Source organism: Elephantulus edwardii, unplaced genomic scaffold, assembly GCF_000299155.1.
Source record: "Elephantulus edwardii isolate Elephantulus edwardi_28Jun2011 unplaced genomic scaffold, EleEdw1.0 scaffold00022, whole genome shotgun sequence".
NCBI lineage: Eukaryota > Metazoa > Chordata > Mammalia > Macroscelidea > Macroscelididae > Elephantulus > Elephantulus edwardii.
This window is the reverse complement of record NW_006399772.1, coordinates 6372117-6397040: the sequence shown is the minus strand read 5'-3', so window position 1 is coordinate 6397040 and position 24924 is coordinate 6372117. Positions and strand designations below refer to the sequence as shown.

Here is a 24924-nt window from a genome sequence, read left to right as displayed (position 1 = left end):
TTCCTGAAAGTAAAGAAGACTTGAAACACTCACTGCAGAATATCAGAAACTACAGCCTTTAGTATGGGTTATATCTCAGTATTAAGAAATCAGAAATTCTCACCCCTGGACCAATAAGCAACATCATGATAAATGGGAAAAAATATTGAAGTTGTCCATAATTTCATTTGGCTTTGATCCACAATAAACACCCATGGTAGCAACAGTCTTATAGAAGTCCAGAAATTAGGAGATGTGTGACACTACGAAAATCTGTTGTCATGAACCTCTCCAGTGCGAAAGAGCAAGGATGTCAGTTTAAAGACCAGAGTGTACCTGATCTAAACCATGGTCTTTTCAGCGACTTCCTATGCTTTTCAAAGATGGGACAGGGAATAAGTTTAGCAGTAGAAGAATTGAGGCCACTGTGATATTGAAAAAGAGTGCTGAATATCCTGTGGACTCCCAGAAGAATGAAGAAGTCTACTTTGGAAGAAGTTCCACCAGGGTGTTTCTTAAAGGCAAGAGTGGTAAAACATCCCACATACTATGTCAGGAGGGACCAGTCCCTGAAAAGAGACATCATTCTGGGGAAAGCTGGAGGAGCAGAGAACGAGAGGAAGACCCTTAACAAGGTAGATTAACATGTTGACTGGAACAGTGGTCTCGAGCATGTCAGACAGTGGGGATGGTACAGGCATCAGGTTTCATGTTCATACGGTCAGAGTGTGTGTGTATGTATGTGTGTGTGTGCGCGCGCACACGCGTGCGCCATTTCAAAACAACAGCACAACAATTTTATACACTTACACTCCAATCAAAGTCACTGTTGTCAAGTCTGTTCTGATTCACTGCTGTTGTGTAGAATGGTAGAGAACTCCCCAGTCGTTTCTGAAGCTGTAAATCTGTATGGAAGCAAACTGTCTGAGGACACCTTCTCCATGCAGAACAGCTGGGGAGTTTGAAGTGCTACCAGAGATCTGTAGAATTTATATAAACGTTATGCAACTTAATTATTTGTTGTTGAATTTTACATCTGGGCCTCGATTTTCATTTCCTTATTGAACTTCTGCCAGTTCCAGCAAAAAGTAGGAAAATAGCTCAAAGTGGAAAAAAAAAACGTAGAGAGAAAAATGTGCCATACATTCTTTGATAAGCTAGTAATTCAATTTAACATTTAGATCATAAATAGTGTCAGGCATTTGTTCCTTTTTTCCTAGAAAAAAATTAATTGATAAAACAAATTATCAAACCATGTCTAAAAGGAAAATTAATAAATGCTAAGAACTATTTTCTGTACAGTCCTGGAAAAGTGGCTGTTCCTAATACCCATTTATTATGATCTTATTATCCATATTTCATAAATGAGAAAACTAGGGCACTGGCAGGGACCAAGAAATGTAAAAACTCACATTCCAACCCTGGTAGCCAGTCTCCAGAATGTCCACTCCTTTAACCCCTATACTGAAATATCTTTCTATGATACCTTGTTTCAAGGGAATATCTCTCAGAAAAATTAAGAATAAAATTATGCAGAATTACTAATAATGTTAACAAGCATTAACTTCATTATCATGAATGTATTTTCTCCAATATGAGAAAATAAGGCTGTGCAATACATTCTAAGATGCATATAGCCATCAAAGATTTTATTACTAAACCATCACACAGCAATTTATAGATGAAGATGTTGTTTCTATAAGATTACATTTTTAGTACATTTCTTCTAGAACATAAAAGTGTGGTTATTTTCCTTTATGATGGTGTGTTAATGTGCTTAAACATTCAAATATAAACAAAATAAATCAGCTTAAAGAGACAAGATGATGTCTTATTATTCAGAAGATATTATGGTTGAGGAACCTTTAAAATAGAATAAAAGATAATTCCTCAGAGACTGAGCCTTGAGGATGATCTTCTTTTATTCTTATGACTGTTGTATCACCTTGCAAATTGCTTATTTCTATTATGGTGAGCCATCAGTATAATATTTTACTACCAAGTAAAAAAAATTAATCTCACCTTATTTTATCGGGCTGATAGAAAATTTACCATAATTACTCATTTTCATTGTCACTAGTATTTTAATCCTTTCTTAGTTACCTAATGCTGTCATAACAACAAAAAAAATACCACAAATTTGTGACCTTAAAATGCAAAAATTTAGCTGGTCTGATGGTAGTGAGTTATCAGAAACTATTAACATTAGTGCAACTAAAGTTGTTACACAACATACCACTGATGGGTTTGACTGGCTTTAGAAGGGGGGGGGATTTATTGTCTCACAGTTTTGAGGACGTCAGTCCAAATCAGAATGCTGGCTATAAGGGAGAGTCCTTCCTTGTCAGTGGTATGAAACTGTTCATGGGAGAGAGAAATCTTAGATGTGTATCTGCTATAAACATTAATTAATGTCCAGAATAACTCACATGAGCAAATGAAGCAATACAGACAAGTCAAAGTCATTGCTGTCAAGTTGGGAAAGATTTATAGCTGACCCTTAAGCAGATTCTTTTCCTCTCAGAAGGTTATTGGAGGTTTTTAATAACAGATTTTCCCCCAACAGGTTTTCTTAGCATGTAAATTGCCCGAGAGGAGATTGCCCATCTTTCTCCCTCAGGGCAACTGGTGAATTAAAACCACCTGCCTTTAAGTTGGCAGTGCAACACCTTACCCTCTAGGCCACCAGTACTCCCCGTACAAATAAGCAAAAGGCATTAAAATATCTAAGGTCAGTGAGGAGAGGGACAATAGAGGAGACTGAAGGGCTGCTCAGGAATTAGGAGAAAAATCAGAACAGTGTTGAGAGCCAGAAGAAGGAAGTATTCAAGAAAGTGAAGGAAGGAATGACCTGACATATCCTGCTAAGAGGTCAAGAAGCTGTGATTGGTAGATTAGACGTGGATGTGTCAGCTTCAACTTTCAGTGACCTTCCCAGGCGGCAGTTTCAATGGAGTGCTGGAGAGCAGGTGCTGGTGTGGAATGGGGAGAAGAGAGTAGGAGGTGAGGAAGGAGAAGCAATACCTGTCCAACTCTTAAGAGGCCTTTCGCTGTTAAGAGTAAGTGAAAGGAGGGGATGTTCTATCAAAAAAGCTTTTATTTCGCCCTAAGATGGAAGATGTTTTGTCATGTTATAAAATAATAAGAATTATCCAAGAAGTTGGGAAAAACATTATAATGCAGGAGAAAGAGGAGAGAAGGTTTTTGAAAATGGGAGAGTAGATGGACTCCAGATCACATGAGGAGGCTCACCTTTGACAAGGGCAGAAGCTCTTCACCCCTGTAACAGGGGGTGAGTGTAGTCATTATATGTATTAACTTAACCCTGACTCATAGAATAACCCACACAATCTGCTAGGCTGTGATCTTTAGGGAGCGAGCTCTGGTTGCTTCTGCCAACCCAAAGGCAGATGGTTTGAATCCACTAGCAGCTCCACGGAGAGAGATGGTCAGTCTCCTCCAGTGCCATTTACAGCCTCTGATCACCTGCCGAAAGGCCAGCTACAAGTCATTTCTGACATGACATCACATAACAGCCATCATTAAGGAAGCAGATGGCTAGGTCTTGTCCCGAGTGGAGCAGCTGGTGAGTTTGGACTACCTGGCTTTCAGTTAACAGCCAACAAGTTAACTGTCATGCAGTTATGGCACCTACCTTGTAAAAAGAATAAGTAAAAAGCTTAAGTCCAGGTGTGGAGGCAGGTAGCATATGTATATTTTTAGGAGAAAAGATAAGCACATTGCTCTCTGGTATTTGTACTTTTCTTAACACTCTGCATAGCACTACTGTCCTGAAAAGAATGGCTTTAGACACATAATTTGTGCTTGAAAAATCTGAAAATTAGAATCAAACAGTAATTTTTGTACTTATTTTGTTGCTACAAAGAAAGTTATTAAAATGCCACAAATTCATAGGCAAGGCATCGTCAGTGAGGGTTTGTGTTGTTGCAAGAGAATCTAGAGTTTATGCAAACATCTTTTATCAAAGGAATAGAAAAAGGCAGTGCATGTTTGTCTTCAGCTATGCTGTTGTTGTTATTATATGCCATCGAGAAACGCTTTACTCATAGCAACTTTATGGACAGTAGCTCTGAAGCCTGCCCTACTCTGAGCTAGTCTCACAGACTCTGGCACACCTAACCTCATTGCCCCAATTACTGTGTCAGTCCATCTCATCCAAGGTCCTCGTCTCCTGTGCTGTCCCTCCACCCTTCCAAGGAAGATGTCCTTCTCCAAGGACTGGCCCCTCCTGGCCATGTGCCCAAAGTATGTGAAATGAAGCTTCAAAATCCTTGCCTCCAAGGAGAAACTTCGTTTCACCCTCTGCGAGATCCCTAACAGCATATTTCTCTAATTTCCTGACTGCTAGTGCCAAGAATGTTGATTGTGGAACCTAGCAAGCTGAGATTGTTAACAATCTCAATCTCCTCTCCATCTATAATGGTTCTTCCAGTTGGCCCAGTGGTGAGATTCTTTGTGTTATTTATGTTGAGATTCAGTCCATTTTGAAGACTATAGTCCTTGACCTTCTGCAGCAAACACTTCAGGTCCTCTTTAATTTTGGCAAGCAAGGTTATGTCATCTGCAAAACACGGGTTGTTGATGAGTCTTTCTCCAATCCTGATGCAGCATTCCTCCTCATAAAGCCCAGCCTCCTCCATCACGTGTTTCTGCATATAGATTGAAAACGTATGGAGACAGGACACATCCCTAACACATTCCGTTCTGGATTTTGAATCATGAAGTGTTTCCTTGCTCTGTTCTGATGACTGCCTCCTAGTCTAAGTATAGATTTCGCATGAGCACAAGCAAGTGTTCTGGGATTTCTGTTCTCCTTGAGGTTAGCCACAATTTGTTGTGATCCACACAGTCAAAAGCCTTTTCATAGTCAGTGAAACAGATAGATATTCCTCTGGTACTCTTTGCTTTCAGTCAGGATCCATCTGTCATTGTTGATAATATCTCTTGTGCCACAGCCCCTTCCAAACCCCGCTTGTATTTCTGATAGTTCTCTGTCAAAGTACTGTTCCAGTCATTTTTGGATAATCATAGCAAGATTTTGGTTGCATGTGATATTAGTGATCTTGTTGAATAATTTCCACACTATGTTGGGTCACCTTTTATTTAAAAAAAAAAAGATAGAGAAAACTAAAAGACAATAAAAGGTTAATAAAGTTTTTGAAGGCATTGGCTGAAAATCGCCTGTGACTTCATCCATAGCCACTGGTGAGAGTCAGCGCCCAGAGCCATCAGGGGCTTTAAGCTCGTTGCCCACTGCTGTGGTGTGGACAGCTGAAACCCAGGCCCCGACAGGCACCTCGGGTGGGGGGGAACCCAGACTCTACTTCATGCTCTGCTGGAGAAGGAGGGGCAGTCTCCTGTACCAGTCAGATCCAATTTGATGGTACACACACACACACACACACACACACACACACACACACACTTTTTCTTCTTCTTTTTTAAAAAAAGACTACTTCAGCCGTCGCGGCCCTCTGCCCGGGGTGGGCTGCCCTTGGCCCCCTGCCCGGGGCGAGCCGTCGCGGCCCTCTGCCCGGGGCGGGCTGCCCTCGGCCCTCGAGCCATCGTGGCCCTCTGCCTGGGGCAAGCCATCGTGGCTCTCTGCCCGGGGTGGGCTGCCCTCGGCCCTCTGCCCGGGGCGAGCCGTCATGGCCTTCTGCCCGGGGCGGGCTGCGCTTGGCCCCCGGCTCAGGGCGAACCGTCGCAGCCCTCAGGAGCAAGAAGGCAAGCAGCTGTAACCCAAGACCACCAGTAAGGTGATAAAGCGTCCTCCCTTCCCCCCTTTATATCTATGCCCCTGTTCAGCATGAAGAAGCCAGAGAGTCGGCATCCAGTTCCCAAATCAATAAGACAGTTGGTTTAATTACTATTGGAAAATGCTTGTCATTCCTCTGTAGCATCTGGTCCCCACTGGACCCTCATCATTTCCTTCACCTGCTCCCCCCACCGACCAAACTGTGCAGCTCTGCAACTGCATCCTGGACCACCCTCACCCTTCTGCCCCCAACCCTCACCTCCTTGTACCCCCAATATGTTTTTCCCAATTAAAAAAAATATTTAAAAAAATAAAGTTTTTGATAAAAATATATGTCCTAAGGGCACTCAGGTGGTTTAGTGACAAGAAACTGTGCTGCAATCCTGAAGGGGCATGGTTCAAATCCACTAGGTGCTCTGCAGGAGAAGGAGGGACAGTCTCCTCCTGTGCCACTTGGATCCAACTCGATGACACACAACAAGAAAAAAAAGGAAACCAAACAAAAAAATATATAGGTCCTTTTAGCCTACAGTCTTAGCTAAACAACTAATAATAATGTAACTGACAGGTATTGTAAGTTTATCAGTTTTTGTTTCAGTTTAAATCAAGAATTGACAGTCAAACTCAGAAAGGAACAGTACTGATGAGGTACCTTTGAAAATATCCTGTTCTCTGTCAAACTTTGGATGTTGCCATAATACCCCTGTGCAGCACTCTGTGGGAGCCAGTTTTCTTTCCTTGACTGTTGTTGTTTGTATCCTTGAGTCAGGATCAAATACTATTTGACCCTCCAGGAGGTTTTCAGAGATTGTAAATTGCGTAGAAAGAAATTGCCCATCTTTCTCCTGCAGAGGTTGGTGGATTCACCTTGCCTTTGATTTGGTGGTACAACTCCTTGCCACTAGGCCTCTGACCTCTTGGACTATTAGAGATTACATAAAAGTCTCCAAATTTACTACTGTGTAATCCCAAAGGAATGAAATTTGAATCCACAATCCACCAACTCCTCTTCAGGAGAAAGGTGGGCCATCTCTTTGCAGACTGTTAAACTGCCTCTGAAAACCCATGGGAGGGTCAGCTCTGGGTCGGTTTTGACTCCATGGTATTCAACAACAACAGACCTTTAGTTTAGGCTTTCTTAATTATTTTGTGTTATATGTTCTTAGGGGCATAGCAAGGGTAATCAGTGCCAGAAAAGTCTCTTAAGTTGCACCTTCCCCAATTTCAAGATTAATAGATGCTGATGATATTGATAGGATAGCATAAAGTACTTTCCCTAGCTTGTCTGGATGATTTACTCAGGTGCCTTTCATATTTGTCCCTTGGTTAGCATTGCCTTAGACTTGTTCTTGGGGATAAATAGCCCCTATTTACATGTTTCCTTATGCCTCTGGTGTCTGCGGTACTTGATGACAGATTACTGGGTTACTAGAAACTGCTCAGTGGTGCTCCCTTCAGATTGTATCCAGGGCACTTGCTGTGTATGTAGTACTTCAGATACACCTCTCCCTGTACCACTGTTGAAAGATGTAGACATTCTTCATTTTCTTGTGAGAAACAAAATACTTCTATTTCTAGATCAGTGTAAGCTCAATTACTTTCACTTCATACTTTTTGATACCCATAATTATAAATTATCTTCTCTCTCAACAATATTTTAAATCACTCAAAATATACAGTGTTGGTTGCAGACCACTACAAAAAACACAAATAGCATAATAAAAAAATTGATATTTAGAGTGAAGAGTTAATGTCAATAATTGTTGTTATGTGTCATCAAGTCACCTACAACTCCTAGTGACCATATGTACACCAGCAGCTCTGAAGTCTGCCCTATCCTGAGCCAGTCTCACTGATTCCAACGTATCTACTCCCATTATCCCAGTTACTGTGTCAATCCATCTTATGTGGGGTCTTCCCCTCTTCTGCTGAACCCTCCATCTTTCTGAGCATGATATCCTTCTCCAAGGACTTGGTTCCTCCTGGCCACATGTCCAGAGTATATGAGACAGAGCTTCAAAATCCTAGCCTTTAAGGAGAAACTTGGTTTCACCTTCTCCAAGACAGACTTGTTTGTTCTCTTGGTAGTCTGTGGTATGTTCAAGGCTCTTCTGCAGCACCATAACTCAAAGGCATAGATTCTTCTTCTGTCATCCTTGGTCATTGCCCAGCTCTCTGATGTAATTGTGAAGACCATGGCCTAAATTGAGGGAAATGTATCTGCAAACAATAGAATATTTTACATTTGGCATTTGAGATTGTCATTGTATTAAAATTGCAAATTTAAGTTTGACAGTAAAATATATTTCCTTTTAGAGGGGGCTAAAGAAATAGTATTAAAGATGACACCTGAATAGTGTAGTATCTCTGCACTGTGTAAAAGGTGTTTGGGGGGATAGGCTAGGTCTGTGCTCCAGCATCTGCGTGCAGGAAGTTGGAGCAGCATTCAATACCTGGCTCATGGGAATAAAGCAAACCTTGATTATTCCTGCCTTTTACCTACAGTCAAGTAACTTTCTGATCTGAGCCAGATCAGGCATGTTCTGCTCACAAAAGTCTGCATTACAGTGGGCTACATTTGGAAGGCTTTCAATGAGACTCTTCACCTAGTGTATGTGGCACAGCTGGTGGGTACAATAGATATTACAAAAAGCTCAAGCTTACTAATGATTATGAAGATGGCACAAGACCAGACAGATGACATTTCATGGCACACACAATTTGATATTGAGTGGGAACCATTTATTCCTTGGCCTAGTACCATCTGGAATGATAGCTGCGTGTGAGTGGCCTCTGGGTGAGGGAGCTATCCAGAGTTGACTAGAACATGGAGATGGCAGGTAAGCATGTTTCTTCCACCAGGGAACTTACTCTTCCAGTTCTCTTCTGTGCCTGACCCTGAATCTTAAGTCATGGTTATCCATGCTGTGTTGCTTTCCCCATGCCTTTTGACCATCGTTGAGACTCCATCACACATCCTTTGGCCATGTTGTCCGGAAGGGGCAGGCTTTGGAAAAGACATCATGCTGGGAGAGTGAAAGGTCAGTATAAGAGAGAGAGATTGACACAGTGACAGTGATTGTCAGAGATAGTGAGAATGGGGCTGGGTAGAACAGAGTTCAGATATGCTGTGAGTCACAGGCAATTGGATGGCACTTAACAACATCAACCTAGTGGGACCCCTTAAGGATACTCTGAACCTCTTTGTTTCCCGAAGTTCCCATGTGGTCTCTGGGAGCTGTGCGCCTGTACCCTACTGGAGATGGAAGTGCAGTTTTATCCTGGAGAAACGGAGAGATTTCTGAAAAGTTATAAGCAGAGAGGTAACATGACTCAGTCATCTTCGAGAAAAAGCTTTCTGGCCATAGTGCATCAGACTAATGGCCAGTAAGATTGGGCACAGAGAGACCAAAGTCAAGTCCTAGCGAAAGTCAGTAACGGTCCATTGAAAACAGTGATGGGGAGATGGATTCAAAACATATTTATGTTTTAAATATAAGAAAATTTAGTGATGCTGGGAATGATAAAGAATGAGTCACCTACTGGGTGGCTTTTTAATTTTATGGATATATAATCAATTTAATCTCACAAAATAGAGAAGACATAAGTAAATAAGGAAGTCATACTTACCATGAAGATCATATTACCCATTTATATTTTGAGGCATATCAGTTTACCCTCTCTGTTTTGAATTTGCAAACATATTACAAGAAATAGTATCTAGAAAACACTCTTGGTTATTTATCTTATCCTTTACTTTTTCAAGAATTCCTCATATAGATTTACTTTTTAATACTTAGGATATACAGACCTTAAAGAAAGTATGTAGTAGCGTTTCCATTCTCTAGGCTGTTTTGTACTTTCCTCTGAAATAAAAAGTCTCTGCCAGACCTCACTCTTTGTTTGTGTTGAAGTTTGTGCCACATAATCCGGTCTCTTTCCTTTTCCAGGCGCACAGTTTGCTATTTATTTTAAACAGCTGTTTATGAAAAGTAGAATTTAGCAGTGATTAAAATGGCATAAGGTGGGTTTCTGTCTGAGCTCAAGGTTGCTGGGTAGCTTTGCTTTCAATGCTCCTTTCTTTCATGCTTTTCCACCTACGTCTTGGCTATGAGAATAAATCCAGCAAAACTGTTGTTTGGCCTTTTAGCACTTTGCCAGCTTTGGCAGTTGAAAACTAGCTGGTTTTGTGCTAAACACCACTGAAATAAAATAAATGTGTCTGATTGCAGCCTGGAAGCCCTGAGTACAACAAATGTAAAAACTGTCACAGATGTCGTTTGCTCAAACAAGCTTCGCCAACAGATGGGTGAAAGCTAAACATAATTTGCACTGTGTCCTTTGGTTCATTTGTTTTTATCGGAGCTTTAAAAAAAGAAAATCTTCAGTATAAGTTACAGGAAACTTCTTGCAAATGCTTCATGACTGCTTTTGGCATTCTAAGAGGATCCTTGAAGTTCTGGTCATATTCTGCTTTATTGTGTGATTTCACTGAACATGTAAAATCAAATTCTTGTCAGCTTTTAAAACTTTGGTGCTCGTATTTCCAGCATTTGAAATAATAGTGAAAACTCATCACCAAATATCCACAAAAGAGCATATTATCTTTTAAATCTCTGTAGTAGAGTATTAGCAAGTCATCTGTAATAGTCCTCAGACATTTGCTATTGTTTGTTGTTATGCGCCGTCGAATCGCTTAGGACTCATAGCGACCCTACGTACAGCAGCCCTAAACCCTGCTCTGTCTGTGCCAATCTCACTGTCTCCGACACACAATTACCCCAATTACCCCAGTCACTGAATAAGTCCACCTCATGGATGGTCTTCCCCTCCTGCCTTGTCCCTCAGACATTTAGTACTTGAATTTTCATTACAATATTTAGTATTTTTTATTCTTTGTTCAGTTTGATGTATTATGTACCATTTAATGTATAAGTTAATATCAAGTCAATATAAAATATGGAGTTAATCAGTCTATAATGCTTAAAAATTCTTTCTCAGCAGAAAATTAACAGCTTATTTTATCACTTAATTTACTGCCTCTCTCTCTAAAGATGCCTGTATTTTACCATTTTCACACTATTTCTGCTTCATAAATTTACTTAAGGAAGCTCTGGTGGCCTCTTGGGTAAAGAGTTGCACTGCCAGCTTCTAACCAGCTGCTCCTCAGGAAAAGTCTGGGAAATCTCCTCTCATGCTATTTACAGCTTCTGAAAACCACCAGAGGGTCAACTATGAGTCATTTCTCACTCGATGGCTCTTAACAGCAGCAACAAATTTCTTTATGAAATAACATTCATCAGAATGGATCACACGAAATTTCAAAATTATTAGAAGAGTGGGTAAATTATTAGACAATCATCTAAATTAGAAAAAATCTAAAATATTTACCGAAAAGGTTATTATCTTATATCACTGTCTTCTAACTCTTAATTTTTTTTTTTTTTTACTGTTGTCATTTACAGGTTCAGGCTCTTGTCGCTTTAGTTATTCAGACCCAAGCATCATCGTGTCTTACACAAAGAATAATACTGTGGATTGGATTCAGCTGGAGAAAATTAGGTTTGTGATAACTTAAATTCTTTTAATAACTTCTGTGATACATGGATTTTTACTTTTCCATTTACCTTCATTGTATCACTAATTTTATTTTATAGGGTTTAAAATTACTGATTATTGTTAATTTTTTAAAATAGTTAAGTACCATCATATCATCTATCCTTATGAAAAATAGCATAATTTTCATCCCAAACTTTTTACTGTCAGTAGTACCTATGACAAATGATTTAATTTTGATGAAAGTTCATTTGGGAGCATACCTTTTATAATAAGTCCCTCCGTCCTATGAGATGACCATCCATCTCTTTGTTTAAATAATTTTTTTTTAATTTTAATTGTGGTTTTAACAAAAGTTTACAGAAAAGTTAGATTTTAATTCATTTGTTGTTACATATTTTTACACCCTCTCTCCTCCTCCCCCATTTTACTTTAAAAAAAAAATCATTCATTTTTGTACAGTTATCTCCCTCCCCCCGCGAGCAACCTCTTCTTTGGCAGTGGGAAGCAAGATTGAAGGAAAACTTCTGAACAATTATTTTTTCAGTTAGAATTTTTTTATTAATATAATATTTTTATTTTATACTGGTTTACTTACGAAGTTCATTTACATTGTTTTTCACACCAGATTTTTCCCATTTTCTTAATTCATCCCTCCCTCCACCCATCAAATTGTGTGGTCCTGTGATTATTACCCCTACCCTGCACCTCTACTCCCACCCTCACCTCCCTTAGAATCCCATACATGTTTTACTAGTTATCCATTTCTGCAGTAATGGTCATATACAGTATTTGTCCTCATGGGACATGACCATCCATCTCTTCAGATGGCCTGCCTGTGACCTTGTTTCTAAAGCAGGGTATATGTCAGATGACCACCTAAATCCCTTCTCATCTGTGATGGTAATGAGTTAATTGCCACTGGATGTTTTGTACGTGATCTCTAATTCTTTCACTTCCATCTTATCATTTGTCTGTTGTCAGAAGGGGCCAGTCCTTGAAAACATACATCATGCTGGGAAATGTGGAGAGTCAGAGAAAGACAGGAAAGCCATCAACACAATAGATTGACACAGTGACTGCTAACTGTGGGCTTTAGCGTATGAGAGGCCATGAGGATGGTAAAGGATAGGGCAGAGCTCCAATCTGTTGTGCGCAGAATTACTATGAGTCGTAGTTTGCTTGGTGGCACAACAAAAATGTAACCACTTCTAAAGTTCCATTAACAGAGATGTAATTGGGAGGTTGGGAAAATAGGAAAGAGTGGATAATGAACATAGTATTGGGACAGATGAGGGAGAGAACTGTGCAAAAGGAATATGATTAGATATTATTTGTAAGACAGTGGCCCAGAAGAAGAGGTACATTGCAAAGAGAACTGGGGAAGGGGGAGGGAAAGTGGAGGGGAGGTAGAAAATTGTGCAACAATGAATGAATGAAAATTCAACTTACCTATAAACTTTCATTGCAAGCACAATTAAAATATTATTTTTAAAAAAAGAAAAACCTTTGAAGAAATATATGAGGTAGACTACATGAGGAAGAAGAGGCTTAATGAAGTAGAAAAGGTGTGGCTAATTTAGCAAAACTCAAAATTTGTCACCTCTGCATTTGTTGCTGTTAGGTGCGGTCATGGTGACTAGAACTCATGACAACCTTTGAACAACATGCGGGTCTAAGATCTGAATCTTGTCTTGTTCTGTATTAGTCACAACTGAAAATCGGAACTATTTTCCTGCACCAGTTTAAATTCTTCTTGAAACTAAAAGTGTTATCATCATGAATTATTCTAAAACAAAGAAGGATAGGTTATACCTAAAGGTAAAGTACACCATCTATAACCTAAATGACAGGGCTGGATATATGTATGTGCTTCATTGGTGAGTGAGAAATACGACTCTTCTGTAGCACTGTCAAAGCTGATTTAGAGCAACCCTGTGGTACCTACCACTGGTTTGCATTTTAGTACCACTTTTCATCTTGGGCAAGGCAATCATTTTTACAGTAGCAAGTTTCTACTTTGGTAGAATAAAATGTTTAATAAAAATATTTTATTGTATAGCAGAAGGGCTTAAATTCTAACAGATGTAATACAAAAAATCCATGTTAAATTATATAATGTTTTTAAAGATTGATCTGCATAGAATTGTTGAGAATTACACATGAGAAATTACACATGATAATTTTCTCCTGGAAAGTCCCACATTTTATATAGACAACACATATACAAGGATATTAAATCAATACATAAAAACTGGCTAAGAGACATACTGCATATAATGGTCTCTAACAGTACACATTTTCAAAGTAAGGATCAAAATAAATCCACATTTTCATTTTTATAAAGAAATATTTATTGGCTCTTAATGTAAAATACTCTATATTATATTGTCTGCCACACGTAAGAAAACTATATTAGAATATACTGATTTCTTAATTCCCTAGACAGTGTCTGACTTATATTAAAAAAGTAAACCCCTTGAAAGCCTTTAATATTTAAGCCATCTTTACGAAATATGAAAAGTTTAATACACAGCAGATAGTAAAAGACTTAAGGGCTATGCGATTGTGCCTGTTTAATCAAGGATAATTATAATTTTTGAGATGGTATAAAGATCACTTTAAAATTAAAATTCAGCTGTAAGAAAGAAAAAGTTGACATTGTTGGACTTGATTGTGACACTAATTTCCCATTTCATACCGTTTTCCAGAGCCCCTTCCAATGTCAGCACAATCATTCACATCCTCTATCTTCCTGAAGACGCCAAAGGCGAGAATGTCCAGTTTCAGTGGAAGCAGGAAGGCCTCCGTGCAGGTGACGTGTATGAAGCATGCTGGGCCTTAGATAATATCCTGGTCATCAATTCTGCCCACCGACAAGTCGTTCTGGAAGACAGTCTCGACCCAGTGGACACAGGCAACTGGCTCTTCTTCCCGGGAGCGACAGTTAAGGTATGAACTCTCTTCTTTCTCATCCTTAAAGCTAAAGAAACAAAATTGTGAGAGAATAATTATTTGGTCAAACCACTGTTAAAGAAATTATTAATATTCTTATTTGCCGTACTACATTTTTAAGGGTAGAAAATAAGTTATATAAAACAACTCATTTATTCAAGTATTTAAAATTTACAATTCTATGGGAGCTCTGGTGGCTTAGTGGTAAGAAGTTAAAAGGCACATGGGTTGAATACACCAGTTGCTTTACAGGAGAAATATAGGTAATTTCCCAGAATTTCCCAGTGCAGTGCAACTCCTTATTTCCTGACTGCTGGTTGTTAATTGTGGATCCAAGCAAGATGAAGCTGTTGATAGTTTTCATTTCCCCTCTATCCATTGTGATACTGCCTATCAGTCCAGTGGTAAAAATCTTTGTTTTCTTGAGGATGAGATACAATCCATACCTTGTATCCATACCTGCATTCCTTGATCTGCTGCAACAGGTGCTTCAAGTCCTCCTCACTTTCAGCAAGCAAGGTTGTGTCATCTGCATAACTCGGGTTATCCAATCCTGATGTTACACTCCTCCCCACAGAGTCCTTAGCATACAGATTGAATAGATACGGGAAGAGATATAACACTGATGCACTCCCTTCCCTGTTCCAAACCATGCAGTGCTCCCCTGCTCCATTCACACAGCAGCCTGCTGGTCCAGGTACAGGTTCCGCCGGAGCACAATCAAGTGCTCTGGTATTGCCATTCTTCTCAATGTCAGCCACAGCTTGCTATAATCCACACAATCAAATGCCTTTGCATAGTCAATAAAGCATAAAAGGCAGCATTAGTGCACTTTTATTTTTTGAAATATCCTTTAGAGGTTAGAGGATAGATAGAAAGAACATGAGCAGCAGGACCAAATAAGCATAGGAATAAGAGTCTTTAACCATAGTCTGCTACAAAATCACACTGACCAGTATTAGGGCAGAGAGGAAGGCAAACATGGGTGTGTTTTGGAGGTTTAACATGAGAGTGGTGAAGAAAGATGAGGGCAGTTAGGGGGCTGTGAGCGTGTCAAGTGTCAAGGACAACTCTTGAGTTTCTGGGCTGGGTCGCTAGGTGGAGAATCACTGAAACCAGAAACCCAAGAAGATCTGGTTCAGCGAGGTGGTGAATTCACTGGACATGATGACTTTGAGATTCCTGTAGCAGTCAAGAGAAAACACCTGACCAGAGATCAGATGCTTAAGACAGAAGCTTAACTTCCTTTACTTGGGAATTAGCAGCCTTTGGAAATTGAATTCATAGGTTTTCACAGGGACCATGTGGAATAAGAGAACTCTCTCTGGTGTTGTAGTCCATAAGAAGGGAATTTGCCACTAACCAAGGGCTGTGCAATTCTAATGGTTTGAATCCACCAGCAGCTTCATAAGAGAAAAAGGGTAGTATCTTCCCATGTGATTTACAGTCTTGGAAAACACTCTGGAGGGTCAGCTCTGAGTAAACTCCAGCTCAATGCCAATGTTAGAGAGAGAAAGATGTGAAGTAAAAAAGTTGCATCAAGACAGTATGAAAAATACCACTGGACTCTTAACCACGCCCTATCACAGCCCAATATATGAAAATAAAATACAGTGGTTCAGAGCAGTATAAAACATAAGCAATAACAACAAAACAAAACCAAGAAACTATGGCTTGCCGATGGAGTGGAGGTGGATGAGCCTTTGCTGGAAGGGGTGACGTTACAGGGAACATCGCAGGAAGGATATCTAAGAAAATCTAAGATGCTTGCCTTTTCTAATGATTAAGCTAAGTAATAGAAAATAATTTTTCAGATAGTTTAAAAAACTCTTAATGCAGGAGTTCTCAAAGAATAGCTTCTTGCTTAATAAAGCAATCCTAAATAATTTCACTTTAGTTGCGTGAAATTACACAAATGAAATGGCATCTGTGACAGGCATGATCTTTGCACAGTGTAAGGAAATAGCCAGAGACCTTACGAAAGTATGTTCTATCAAAGACTCGAAGCCGTGCACCCTTTGCACGATTCCTTTCACATAGGCATTAAAAACAGTCTTCGTAAGGACCTTTTCAAGTCATGTCTGTGCAACTTGATAAAAGAGAGCTTCTTTAGTGTTGTTGTTGTTGTTGGGGCCTGGTGAGGAGATGAGTCAACCCAGGAAACACATGTACACCCCACGACCAGGGATTCACATCCTTTCCAAGGATGAGCATTTATCATTTGGTCTCAGCACTCTTTATGGCACACATTTATTTATTTTTTTCTGCCTCATTTTACAAACCATATCCTAATCAGTTGATTCCTTACTGCATGTACTCCTCTACCACTCATGATAAAAGAATGCCCTGGACCTTCTGTCTATTCTGCATCGTGGTTTTGCCTCAGTAGTAACGTTTAATTACACTACAACTTTATGTCACACGTACTTCGGTTTTGTGGCTCCTCACATGACACACAAATGTAACCAGTCACAATATGAGCAAGAACAGCTATCCAGCAAGTGGTTTACAGCAGGAGCAATTAATACCATATGGACTTAGCTGTTGGGTACACATTTTTCACTGATGTTTCTTTTACATTGTCAACAAAATAATAAAAATCTAAGCATTTGTACTTTTTAACTTGTGTGCATGATCACCATTTGCTTTATGACGTAAGCATAGGAGAATGAAAAAAATCAGGCCTTTGACAAGTGACCTAGAATTTTAGGGTACAACTAGATTTTTCAAACTGTTTTTTTATGTCTTTGTCAAATATTATTCCTCTGCTTGATAACTTCTTGGATGAAAATTGGATGTAATAAATTAGAAGGTTTCCATTGGTCAAAGAACCCACTTTAAACATTGCTTTCCATGGGCCTGTATGCTGAGCACATTATTTGAGATGGTAGCCTCTGTGAAGAAAAAAGTGACCTTAGTATCAGAGGGAAACATATCAATAACCTGTGTGATGCAGATGACACAGCCTTGCTTGCTCAAAGTGAGGAGGACTTGAAGCACTTGCTGCAGAGGATCAAAGAATACAGCCTGCAATGTGGAGTACATCTCGGCATCAAGAAAACAAAAGTCTCCACCACTGGATTCATAGCCAACATCATGATAGATGGAGAAAAGATTGAAGTTGTCAATGATTTTCTGTTACTTGGACCCAGAGTCATCACTGTTGGTACCAACAGAGTATCAGGAGACATTTTACACTTGGAAATTGTGTAGTCAGGGACCACTCCAAATTATAGAGGAGAAATGATGTCAGTTTGAGGTCTAAGGTGTGCCTGATTCAAGCCATGTCCTTATCAATCACTTGCTATGTTCTGAGTGTGTAAGGATGACGGGGGGGTGGCGCAGGGGAATGATACCTTTGAGCTGTGCTGTTGGAAGAGAGTACTAAAGAGAGTACTAAATATTCTATGAACTGACTAAAGAACAAATAGATATGTTTTGGAAAAGGTGCAAACAGAATGCTTCTTGGAGACAAAGATGATAAAGGTTTGTCTCATATACTTCAGGCCTGTTTCTAGGAGAGGCTAGTTTTTGGAGAAGGCCATCATGCTTAGAAAGACAGAGAAATGGCGAAGGAAAGGAAGAACTTTGACTAGTTGGATTGACACAGTGACTTCCGCAGTGGGCTTGAGTGAGTTAGAAATTGTGAGGATGGCACAGGATGGGACAGCGCTCAGATCTGTTGTTCATATGGTCACTTTAGATTGTACTCGATTCGAAAGCACCTAACAACAAAATGTTTGTTTAACATATACTATGTTTTTCTGTTGTAATGGAAAATTTCAAGATTTCCCATCCTAATCGGGAGCTCTGGTAGCTTAGTGATAAGGAGTTGCATTGCCAACCCATAGAAATGTGGTTCGAATCCACCAGCTGCAAGGGAGAAATACAAACGATCTCTTCCCATGTGATTTGGTACATAACAGATAACTAATTCAATTAAAAATTCAAACAGCAGCTGTGAAAGTGTGCTTAAATACAAGATAGCATTAATTCAAGAAAAATTATTCAATAGAGATAAAATTCTATTTGCAAAATTATAATAAGCATCGGTGGTGGTGTTTCATGCACCATCAAGTTGGAACAAACCCACAGTGGACCCTCTAGTGGGTTTTTATAACACACAGGAGGAAATTACTCATCCTTGTCCCCCAGAGTTGCTCGTGGACTCGAACCATGTTCCTTGGGATTACAGCACAATTTCTTGTCACTAGGTCACTAGAGCTCTCTAATATAAGTATATACTTGACCAAAAAAATTACTATTAAAATTTATATCTAGGATCCCATCCTCGCTGATCCTTAGGAACCTGTGGAGAAGGGTCAAACTTAGCTTCCTTTTCCAAATGTGGAAACTAGATTATCAGGTTCATCAGTAATGTGCCTGAAACACATTTTATTAGAGTCCAAGAGTTCAGATCCAAGAATCTGACTTATGGGATGTCAGAACTCTTGAAAATTGACCATTCAGATGTCTCTGATGATTTCCTTCTCCCTGGCATTGTTAGAATTATCCAGACTCCAGGCTCCATCCATCATCATTTCTCCTCTGCCTCGGCTAGGTCTGCTGTGGTAAGAACAGGCACAGTGATCTGCTCCTTCTCCCTCCTCGCGCCTCCAGCTCTAGCTTCAGCCTTTGAAGCCTCCAGGGCTAAGTCTTGAATAGAAAGTCAAGAAATCTGGAAATACTGATCCCTTTACTTGGCCAGTGATCAAAGCTGGCTCTCTCTCTCAAGTATACGAATGATGTTTTTGGAAACATCTCCCACTTCCAACCCCAGCCAGAAGGTTTGGATATCTCTGGTGCCCAAGTGGTAGGAAGCTGAGCTGCAATCATAAAGAAACATGGTTCAAATTCACCAGTAGCTATGTAGGAGAAGGATGTGCACTCTCCTCCCATGTGATTTACTTTTCTGAAAACCTGCTGGAGGATAAGCTATGAATTGGTTCTGACTCGACAGCACACAGCCAGCATATATCTTTCTAGCGAGACATATATACTTCCTCTTATAAGTACTGAGTAATAAGTACAGTTTTTGCTAAGAATTCCTTGCCTATCCAGGCAATCTTTTGGGGCAGGATCCTCTATACCACAGACTGTCTCTTCTATGCATAGCACATACCTAAAATGTGGTAAATCTCAACCTTTGGTTAGACCTGAAGTGCAGATACTCTCGCCTATTTGACATGGTGTTGGTAGAAGTCATGACATATCAACTCTCTCTTTAAAACTTACACTGTTGTCCGATTCCTTACCCACTTGGCATTTGACTGTGTGGGTGGGTCATAACAAACTATGACTAACATTGAGAATAGTGTGAATCCAAGAACACTTGATCATGCTCTTATGAAACCTATAAACCTATATGTAGACCAAGAGGCTGTTGTGTGAACAGAACAAGGAACACAAAATGATTCGAAATTGGAAAAGATCTGTGTTAGGATTGTATCTTTTCTCCACAACTACACAATCTTTAATGCTGAGCAAATTTTTCAAGAAGCTAAACTCAGTGAAGGAAATTGTGGAATCAGAATTGAAGGAAGACTCATCAATAACCTTCACTATGCAGATGACACATCTGGTACAGGCCATGGTCTTTGCAATCACTTGTTATGCATCAGAGAGCTGGACAGTGACGAGGGAGGATAGAAGGAGAATTGATGCTTTTGAGCTTTGGTGTTGGAGAAGAATGTTGAGGGTATCGTGGACTGTTAAGAAAACAAAAAGATTCACCCTGGAGAAGGTTAAACCAGGCTGCTCCTTTGAGGCAAGTATTCTGATACTTCGTCTGACATACTTTGGTTCATGTTGTAAGGAGGGACCGGTCCTTGGAGAGGGACGTCATGCTTGGGAGGGTGGAGGGCAGGTCCAGGAAGGGAAGGCCCTCTGGGAGGTGGATTGATTCGGTGACTGGGGCAATCAGGATGAGTGTGTCAGAGACAAAGAGATTGGCACAGGACAGAGCAGAATTTAGGGCTATTGTACATAGGGTCGCTATGAGTCGCAAGTGACTCGACGGCACATAACAACAACAGCAACATGCAGATGACACAACCTTGCTTTTCAAAAGTGAGAAAGACTTAAAACACTTGCTCCAAAAGGTTAAACACTGTAGGCTTCAATATAGATTGCATTACATTGTCAAGAAAACAAAAATCATTGCCACTAGACCTATAAGTAACGTCAGGATAGATGGAGAAAAGATTGAGACTGTCAATGACTTGTTCTTTCTTGGATCCACAATCAGTACACTTGGTACACTATCAGTCAGGAAATCAGGAGAGGTATTCCACTGGTCAAGTCTGTAGTCAGAGAACTCTCAACATTATTGAGAGCAGTGATGTCAGTTCGAGGACTCATGTGTGCCTAACTCAGGCCATGATTTTTTCAGTTGCTTCTATGCATCTGAGACCTGGACAATGAAAAAGGATGACAGGAAAAATTGATACCTTTGAACTGTAGTGTCGGAGAATAGTACTAAATATCACATGAACTTCCAAAAAACACAAACAAATATGTCTTGGCAAAGGAGTACCCAGAGCTGTCCTGGGAGGCAAAGGTGATGAAACTTCATTGCACATACTTTGGATATTTGCTTGGAGAAGGACATTAGGCATGGAAAAGTGGAGTGACAGTGAAAGAGTAAACACTCTCAACCAGATGCACTTACACAGTTATTTACTGCAGCAGTGAACTTGAGTGCATTGGAGATCCTGAGGATGGCACAGGATAGGACCGGATTCAGATCTCTCATCCATAGGGTCACTATGAGTTATACTTGACTTGACAACATCTAACAACAGTGACAGCTCACACTGTGTAACCTAACGTTGATTGAGTACTCACCCATTTTGCCACCTTTTGCTAGGTTTCAGAGTCCATCCATCACCTTATTTGGCATGTGTGAAGTAATTGATATTCTTTTTTTATTTTTACCTCAACCAAAAGCAAAGCTAAAATAATTTTTTTTTAGCATTGTTACACTGGGTGTATACTTTCTACTCCTCCATTTACAACACTGCTCTATAGCTGTGGACATCTCTGCTTTGCCAGTTAGAAGCTTAGCTCTCAGCTTAAGGATTTTAAAAGACATTTTTAACACCTAGTGTGTGGTTAGGGAGCTCTAGTGTCTGGGTACCAGCAGCCAGGAAATAAAGAGTGCTTTCAAGAGCATTGAAAATCTACTGTCAGGGACATCTCCAAAGTGCTGAAGAGCAATGATGTCAGTCTGGAGACTAAGGTGAGCCTGATCCAGGCCATGGTCTTTGCAATTACTTGCTATGCATTGGAAAGCTGGACAATGACTAAGAATGGCAGAAGGCGAATTGATGCCTTTGAGCTCTGGTGCTGGAGAAGAATTGAATATACCATGGACTGCTAGGAAAACACATAGGTTCATTCTGGAGAGGGTGGTGAGACCAGGATTCTCCTTGGAGGCAAGGATCCTGAAGCTTCATCTGACATACTTTGGACATGTTGCAAAGCAGGACCAATCCTTGGAGTGGGACGTCATGCTTGAGTGGGTGGAGGAACAGCATAGGAGAGGAAGACCCTCTATGAGGTGGATTAATTCAGTGACTGGAGTAATGCGGATAGATATGTTGGAGGCAATAAGATTGGCACAGGATAGAGCGGGGTTTAGGGCTGTTGTACATAGTATCACTATGAGTCACAGGCAACTTGATGACACATAACAGCAACAAGTGACTTAGAGGTAAGGAATTACACTGTCAGCACAAAGGTACGTATTTTAAATCCATCAGCTTTTCCAGGGGAGAGAGAGAGAAATCTCCCTTTGTGTAATTTACAGCTTCTGACAACACTCTGGAATTGGTTCTGACTCTACCATACACAACAACAACAAATGTTGGTGCATGATATACTGTTATTCAGTGTTCATTTAGTGGATGAAAACCAACAAAATAACCATATTAAGTTGTTTTAGAAAAAAGAAGATGAATTTTATATTCACTGGTAACTTTGAGGAAGCTAATAGTTTTGTGAATGTTACTGGATATAGCATTGCACCTACTCCTCACTTATCTTATTATTTCATATTTACTATAGCTATTAAAAATATGCTCAACTAGTTTGGAAGTAAAGATGTATTTCTTGTAGTAATTAATGCCCAAATGCAAGATGAGAATAATGATGTCTGTTTTGGTAATTAACTTGGCTGAACTATGATTCTCAGATATTTGACAATTATATAATAATGTAATTTGGCAGCTAATGTAATGATATAGTCATCCTCTATTTTGTGGTCTGATGTGACCATTTTCCATTTTTACATAACATTAATTTTCATATAACAATCCAGTCTTCGGATACTATCCATGTTAATAAGTGTTAGATGTAGTGTTAAGCAAATAAGCTAATTTTTTTAGTCAAATCTCTACTTAACCATGTGATCTTGTGAAAGCTGTTCAGCTTCTGTTTCTCTCTCCTTATCTGTAATAGAATAATTGTAACCTGCTCATGTTGTGATGATTAAGAAAATACACATTGTTAGGTATGTACAGTCAACTCAGAACTGACTCATATCTGATTCTTCAGCTGGTTTTAAGAGGAAGAAAACTGTGCAGAAGTAAATTGTTCAGCTTTCTTCTGAGGACCAGCTGGTGGGCTTGACCAGCATCACTTCAGGTTGACAGTGCAGCTCCATACCACTAGGCCACCAGAGCCCCCTAAGAAAATATATAGAAATAAGCAATTAAATGAGTACCATCTTGATTGGAAATTTAAAGACAAATAAGCTCTAGAAGGAAGTGAATAAGGACATGAATATCATGGACAGTGACTCAGATGACACCTCCAATTTTGAAGTGAAATAGAAACTTATTATATTGTTATGTGCATTGAATGTGCCATTGAGTTGCCTGAAACTCATAGTGACCCTATTACAACAGCTCTAAACTCTGCTCTATTCTATGCCAATCTTACACCTATCTTTGATACACCTATCCCCATTACCCCAGTCACTGAATCAATCTATCTCATTGAGAGTCTTCCTCTCCTGTGCCGTCCCTCTACCCTCCCAAGTATGACATCCCTCTCCAAGGACTGATCCCGCCTTACAACATGTCCAAAGTATGTCAGATGAAGCTTTCAGGATCCTTGCCTCCAAGGAGTAACCTGGTCTCACCCTCTCCAGGGTGAACCAATGTGTTTTCCTAGCAGTCCATGGTATATTCAGTACTCTTCTCCAGCACCACAGCTCAAAGGCATTAATTCTCCTTCTATCATCCCTAGTCATTGTCCACCTTTCCAATGCATAGCAAGTAATTGCAAAGACCATGGCCTGGATCAGGCACACCTTAGTCTCCAGACTGACATCATTACTCTACAGTACTTTGGAGCTGTCCCTGACAGCAGACTTTCCCAGTGCAATTAATCTTATTTATTGGCTGCTGGTACCAAGAGTGTTTATTGTGGAGCCAAGCAAATGGAAGCTGTTAACAATCTCAAACTAGGATAGGAAAAATACTAACTGCACAAAGTATGTAACCCTGTGTGTCATAAGTGTAATAACAACATAAAACACATTAATTAGTTTGGACACAAGTATTGTCCTTTGCTAGTCAAAATAATAAACAGTTTCATTTAGAATTTAACTCTTATGCTCTTCATGTAATGGGAATACTTATGGTAGTTTTCTTATTCAAGACAAATGATTCTTAAGTTTATAAAATAAGATGATAAAGGATAGTGAGTACATAAAATGTCCAGCTGATAGCCCTTGAAAAAATATGTGGTCTCAGGTCAAATAGGAAGGATAAAAATCAAATCATTGGCATTCGCAGTACATATTCTTTTCCTGTCTTTTTTAGACATTGCTTCAGGTTCTTTGAGACTATTTACCCCTACATCTGAGTCTGTCCTTGTTCATCTCAACTAGGGAGAATGATATAAGACCAAATAGAATAATTAGCTTAAGAAATTTATGTGATCTGGAGAATTGCAATTCTGTCACCGGTTTAATAAATCTGTGCTGGTTACTAGAAGGCCATTACCAATCTGTTACCTCTTTAGTAATTAATATGAAAGAGATCAATAGTGGCAGCAGATATTAGTGTACACTCAGTCTCATCATCCTTGTTCTTTTCGATTGGGCTTGTTAAGCTGACGATGCTACAAGATGTTACAGAGAAAGCTCTTCCTAGTTGGCCACCTGTGCTTCGTCCATATGCTTGTTATCTGCTGACGGCCTTGCCTGATTCCTCTTCCGATATTTTTCTTGAAAACTTGCCCATATGAAGGAAGCGGAGGCCCCACATTCCATACCGTGTTTCTAATTACCATCATAATTTTTTATTTCCCATGAATCCCTAAGCAGCTATTTGTTCATTACCAAGTAGGCGGGGCTCCAGATGCCAATAAACATCGTTCTGTGAGTCCAACAGCTCCCCAGAGCTCCACCCCTCATTAGCAGCCTCCTGGAGTAGGTGTATCACAGACTGACCAAGACGGGGACCTGAAAGTGACTCGCTATTAAACCAACTCTCTTAATTTTTGGTTGCAATGATTCTTGTCTTCTTTTATGGAATATTGCATTCATTTTACACTGTGCTATGATTTCTGGACTGTTTAAGAAGTGTTTTTTATTCCTGTTTTAAAGATATGGATATACGAGCAGTTTCTCACGTGTAGCTGCTGAA

At 39.8% G+C, this 24924-nt stretch overlaps 1 protein-coding gene across 2 annotated transcripts in view; it reads left to right on the top strand.

Moving 5' to 3' along the window:
* Positions 1-24924, top strand: part of RELN (reelin) — a 633193-nt gene that overhangs the window by 342534 nt on the left and 265735 nt on the right. For both annotated transcript variants that reach the window (XM_006882611.1, XM_006882610.1), the window contains exons 9-10: positions 11221-11317; positions 14023-14263. In XM_006882611.1, the coding sequence (XP_006882673.1) occupies positions 11221-11317; positions 14023-14263 (338 nt within the window). The remainder of the gene's footprint in view (positions 1-11220; positions 11318-14022; positions 14264-24924) is intronic.